General features: G+C 51.6%; 1 protein-coding gene across 1 annotated transcript in view; it reads right to left on the bottom strand.

Annotated features, from left to right (window-relative positions):
- Positions 1-6,351: 6,351 nt before the first annotated feature.
- LOC128690727 (multifunctional procollagen lysine hydroxylase and glycosyltransferase LH3) overlaps positions 6,352-6,908 on the bottom strand; it is a 124,914-nt gene continuing 124,357 nt past the window's right edge. The window contains exon 16 of the mRNA XM_070088211.1: positions 6,352-6,670. Within this exon, the coding sequence (XP_069944312.1) occupies positions 6,455-6,670 (216 nt within the window). The 3' untranslated portion in view covers positions 6,352-6,454. The remainder of the gene's footprint in view (positions 6,671-6,908) is intronic.

Below are 6,908 nucleotides of genomic sequence, written 5' to 3'. Positions count from 1 at the left end.
GCAGTCATCACCTACTGTGACATAAGGAACACTCGTCACCTACTGTGACATAAGGAATACTCATCACCTACTGTGACATAAGGAGCAGTCATCACCTACTGTGACATAAGGAACACTCGTCACCTACTGTGACATAAGGAGCAGTCATCACCTACTGTGACATAAGGAGCAGTCGTCACCTACTGTGACATAAGGAGCAGTCATCACCTACTGTGACATAAGGAGCAGTCATCACCTACTGTGACATAAAGAACACTCATCACCTACTGTGACATAAGGAGCAGTCATCACCTACTACTCACCTACTGTGACATAAGGAGCAGTCGTCACCTACTGTGACATAAGCAGCAGTCATCACCTACTGTGACATAAGGAGTCACCTACTGTGACATAAGGAGCAGTCGTCACCTACTGTGACATAAGGAAGTGACATAAGGAGCAGTCGTCACATACTGTGACATAAGGAGCAGTCGTCACCTAGTCACCTACTGTGACATAAGCAGCAGTCATCACCTACTGTGACATAAGGAACACTCGTCACCTACTGTGACATAAGGAGCAGTCGTCACCTACTGTGACATAAGGACTGTGACATAAGCAGCAGTCATCACCTACTGTGACATAAGGAGCAGTCGTCACCTACTGTGACATAAGGAGCAGTCGTCACCTACTGTGACATAAGACATAAGTAGCAGTCATCACCTAGAACACTCACTCGTCACCTACTGTGACATAAGGAGCAGTCATCACCTACCGTGACATAAGGAGCAGTCATCACCTACTGTGACATAAGGAGCAGTCATCACCTACTGTGACATAAGGAGCAGTCATCACCTACTGTGACATAAGGAGCAGTCTTCACCTACTGTGACATAAGGAGCAGTCATCACCTACTGTGACATAAGGAGCAGTCTTCACCTACTGTGACATAAGGAGCAGTCATCACCTACTGTGACATAAAGAACACTCATCACCTACTGTGACATAAGGAGCAGTCATCACCTACTGTGACATAAGGAGCAGTCGTCACCTACTGTGACATAAGTAGCAGTCGTCACCTACTGTGACATAAGTAGCAGTCTTCACCTACTGTGACATAAGTAGCAGTCATCACCTACTGTGACAAGTAGCAGTCATCACCTACTGTGACATAAGGAGCAGTCGTCACCTACTGTGACATAAGTAGCAGTCTTCACCTACTGTGACATAAGTAGCAGTCATCACCTACTGTGACAAGTAGCAGTCATCACCTACTGTGACATAAGGAGCAGTCATCACCTACTGTGACATAAGGAGCAGTCATCACCTACTGTGACATAAGGAGCAGTCGTCACCTACTGTGACATAAGTAGCAGTCGTCACCTACTGTGACATAAGTAGCAGTCATCACCTACTGTGACAAGTAGCAGTCATCACCTACTGTGACAAGTAGCAGTCATCACCTACTGTGACAAGTAGCAGTCATCACCTACTGTGACATAAGGAGCAGTCATCACCTACTGTGACTTAAGGAGCAGTCATCACCTACTGTGACATAAGGAGCAGTTATCACCTACTGTGACATAAAGAGCACTCAGTCACCCATTTTTTTTCGTTTACAATTACCAAGTCTATTAGTTTCCCAATTTTTCTCATATTAATAATCTCATCCCAAAACTGTTTCTCATTCTCTGAAAAAATTATCAGAAAATGCTTCAGCTATTCTTTCAGTGGCTCTCCTTGTTCACTCCTTCGCTACTCTCTGAACAGCTTTGTTTCCGTCCCTGACCTCCGACCTCTGACCGCTGACCTCTGCTCTCCGACCTCTGACCGCTGACCTCTGTTCTCCAACCTCTGACCGCTGACCTCTGTTCTCCGACCTCTGACCGCTGACCTCTGCTCTCCGACCTTCTGACCGCTGACCTCTGTTCTCCGACCCCTGACCGCTGACCTCTGCTTTCCGACCTTTCTGACCGCTGACCTCTGTCTCTCCGACCTCTGACCCTGACCGCTGACCTCTGTTCTCCGACCTCTGACCCTGACCGCTGACCTGACCTTTGTTCTCCGACCTCTGCTTTCCCCCTCTGACCGCTGACCTCTGTTCTCCGACCCCTGACCGCTGACCTCTGTTCTCCGACCCCTGACCGCTGACCTCTGTTCTCCGACCCCTGACCGCTGACCTCTGACCTCTGCTTTCCGACCTCTCCGACCTCTGCTCTCCGACCTCTGACCGCTGACCTCTGCTCTCCGACCTCTGACCGCTGACCTCTGTTCTCCGACCCCTGACCGCTGACCTCTGTTCTCCGACCCCTGACCGCTGACCTCTGTTCTCCGACCCCTGACCGCTGACCTCTGTTCTCCGACCCCTGACCGCTGACCTCTGTTCTCCGACCTCTGACCGCTGACCTCTGCTTTCCCGCCTCTGACCGCTGACCTCTGCTCTCCGACCTCTGACCGCTGACCTCTGCTCTCCGACCTCTGACCGCTGACCTCTGTTCTCCGACCTCTGACCGCTGACCTTTGTTCTCCGACCTCTGACCGCTGACCTCTGCTTTCCCGCCTCTGACCGCTGACCTCTGCTCTCCGACCTCTGACCGCTGACCTCTGTTCTCCGACCTCTGACCGCTGACCTCTGCTTTCCGACCTCTGACCGCTGACCTCTGCTCTCCGACCTCTGACCGCTGACCTCTGTTCTCCGACCTCTGACCGCTGACCTCTGCTTTCCCGCCTCTGACCGCTGACCTCTGTTCTCCGACCTCTGACCGCTGACCTCTGCATAAAACTTCCAAATTAAAAAGTTCTCGCATGTTCACATTTTCTCTATTACTATCGGTATGTCCTCGTTATTCCTTTACCCACCCTCATCCACTCTCCAATACCCACCCTCCCATACCCACTCAATCCCACCTTCCCATACCAACCCACACTCTCCCTCCCATACCCACCCCACACCTACCCTCTCCCAACCCCCCATACCCATGCACACTTTCCCACCCATACCCACCAACTCCCATACCCACCCACACCCTCCATTCCATACCCACCCACTCCCACCTGCCCATACCCTCCAACCCTCCCATACCTACCCTCCCACACCCATCTACTCCCACCCTCCCATATCCACCCACACCCAACCTCCGATACCCACCCACCCTCCAATACCCACCCACACCCACCCTTTCATTCCCACCTACACCCACCCTCCCATACCCATCCACACCACCCTTCCATACCCATCCACACCCACCCTCCAAAACCCACCCACTCCCATAATCCCATACCCAACAACTCCCTCCCTCCCATACCCACCGACTCCCACCTGCCCATACGTACCACACCTTCCCCCCATACCTACCCTACAACACCCACCTACTCCCACCCAACCATACCCACCCACAACCACCCTCCCATACCCACCAACACCCACCCTCCCACTCCCACCCACACCGACCCTGCCATACTCACCTTCCATACCCTCCCATACCCCTCCCATAATACCCATCCACCTATATCCACCATTCCAATACACCCACTCCCCTCCCATACCCCACGTCCCATACCCACCACTCCCCCTCCAAGACCTTCCCCCCCCACCCTACCACCCCCATACCCAACCACCCACACAACCACCCTCCCTCCCACCCTACCCACCCACACACCCTGACCCTCCCATTCTCACCTACCCACCCACATCCTTCCAATACCCACCCACACCCAACCCCCAATACCCACCCACACCCTGTCTCTCATACCGACCCTCCCATACCCACCCACTCCCGCCCTTCCATACCCACCCACTCCCTCCCTCCCATACCCCCGTCCCACACCCACCTATTCCCACCCTCCCATACCCACCTACACCCTCCCATACCCACCCACACCCTCCCATACCCACCCACACCCTCCCATACCCACCCACACCCTCCCTCCCATACACGCGAAGTCCCACCCACCCACCCCCACCCTCCCATACCCATCCACACCCACCCTCTAATACCCACCCACACCCACCCTCCCATACCCACTCACACCAACCATCCCATACCTGTCCACATTCACCCTCCCATTCTCACCTACACCCACCTTCAAATACCCACCCACACCCAACTCCTAATACCCACCCTCCCATACCCATCCACACCCTCGCTCCCATACCCACCAACACTCACCCTCCCATTCCCACCCACACCCACGTTCCAATACCCACTCACACCCAACCCCAATACCCACCCACACCCACCCTCTCATTCCCACCTACACCTTCCCTCCCATACCCATCCACACCCACCCTTCCTTAGCCACCCACACCCACCCTCCTAAATTTACCCACACACACTCACCCTCTTCACCTGCCCTCCGATACCCACCCACACACACCCTCCCATACCCACCCACACCCACTCTCCCATATCCACCCACACCCGCCCATACCCACCTTCCAATACCCACCAACACCCAACCCCCAATACGCACCCACAACCACCCTCTCATTCCCACCTACACCCTCCCTCCCATACCCATCCACACCCACCCTTCCATACCCACCCACACCCACCCTCTAATTCCCACCTACACTCACCCTCCCGTACCCATCCACACCCACCCTTCCATACCCACCCACACCCACCCTCTCATTCCCACCTACACTCACCCTCCCATACCCATCCACACCCACCCTTCCATACCCACCCACACCCACCCTCTCATTCCCACCTACACTCACCCTCCCATACCCATCCACACCCACCCTCCCATACCTATCCACACCCACCCTCCCATACCCATCCACACTCACCCTCCCATACCCATCCACACCCACCCTCCCATATCCATCCACACCCACCCTCCCATACCCATCCACACCCACCCTCCCATACCCATCCACACCAACCCTCCCATACCCATCCACACCCACCCTTCCATACCCATCCACACTCACCCTCCCATACCCATACACACCCACCCTCCCATACCCATCCACACCCACCCTCCCTCCCATACCCTCCCATCACACACATCCACACCCACCCTCCCATACCCATCCACACCCACCCTCCCATACCCACCCACACCCACCCTCCCATACCCATCCACACCCACCCTCCCATACCCATCCACACCCACCCTCCCATACCCATCCACACCCACCCTCCCATACCCATCCACACACACCCTCCCATACCCATCCACACCCACCCTCCCATACACATCCACACCCACCCTCCCATACCCATCCACACCCACCCTCCCATACCCATCCACACCCACCCTCCCATACCCATCCACACCCACCCTCCCATACCCATCCACACCCACCCTCCCATACCCATCCACACCCACCCTCCCATACCCATCCACACCCACCCTCCCATACCCATCCACACCCACCCTCCCATACCCATCCACACCCACCCTCCCATACCCACCCACACCCATACCCATTCACACCCACCCTCCCATACCCATCTACACCCACCCTCCCATGCCCATCCACACCCACCCTCCCATACACATCCACACCCACCCTCCCATACACATCCACACCCACCCTCCCATACACATCCACACCCACCCTCCCATACCCACCCACACCCACCCTTCCATACCCATTCACACCCACCCTACCAAACCCATCAACACCCACCCTCCCATGCCCATCCACACCCACCCTCCCATGCCAATCCACACCCACCCTCCCATACACATCCACACCCACCCTCCCATACACATCCACACCCACCCTCCCATACACATCCACACCCACCCTCCCATACACATCCACACCCACCCTCCCATACACATCCACACCCACCCTCCCATACACATCCACACCCACCCTCCCATACACATCCACACCCACCCTCCCATACACATCCACACCCACCCTCCCATACCCATCCACACCCACCCTCCCATACCTCCTTCATCACAGCCTCATTACCTCCTCGACTTGCTCTTCGTGTTTGCCTATGTTCTCCCTACACCGACTTTCTCCAGACAGTTGTTTACAATTTACTCCAGCTGACTCTTTCTTCATTTATCTATAGATAAAATAAATTCTCCCAGCAAGTGAAGTTATCTACGATCGTTAAAATAAGATAAAATTGTTTAAAAAATTTTACAGGGTAATAATACACCACTACAAGAGTCAACATTTTATAATGTAGCAGTTTACAATGCACGATATAAATATATGTATATATGTATATATATATATATATATATATATATATATATATATATATATATATATATATATATATATATATATATATATATATATATATATATATATATATATATATATATATATATATATATATATATATATATATATATATATATATATATATATATATTGTCATTAAAGTATTTTTGTCTTGGTGATGAAAAAGTTACGTGTCCTGGTGATCCTGGAGTATACGACAGATTTGAAACTCTCATTAGCCAATCCTCTGTTCGGATGTCGCCAGTTCTAGATGTAGGTGGGACCACCCTTACAACCCTGGTCGTCAGTGTCAATGATAGCAATGAGAGCATAGCGCACACCGAAGGTCAGGGGCACCCCATGATGCATGTGTAGCGGCCGGTCCGGCTGGACCACGGCCCAGCCTGTTCTGTTGTGTGACACCACAAACTCTCGCTCTGTCCCGAAGTATGTGTTACCTAACTTGTACTCCAGACCACCTCCCTGCAAGATCAACACCATCTTTATTATTATTAGTTGTAATAATAGAAGTTTTAACTTTTATTATTATTATTACTATTATTATTATTATTATTATTATTATTATTATTATTATTATTATAATTATTATTATTATTATTATTATTATTATTATTATTATTATTATTATTATTATTATTATTATTATTATTATTATTATAATTATTATTATTATTATTATTATTATTATTATTATTATTAT

This window comes from Cherax quadricarinatus, chromosome 24, assembly GCF_038502225.1.
Source record: "Cherax quadricarinatus isolate ZL_2023a chromosome 24, ASM3850222v1, whole genome shotgun sequence".
NCBI lineage: Eukaryota > Metazoa > Arthropoda > Malacostraca > Decapoda > Parastacidae > Cherax > Cherax quadricarinatus.
The sequence above is the reverse complement of the archived record's forward strand: the minus strand, read 5'-3'. Positions and strand labels throughout refer to the sequence as shown.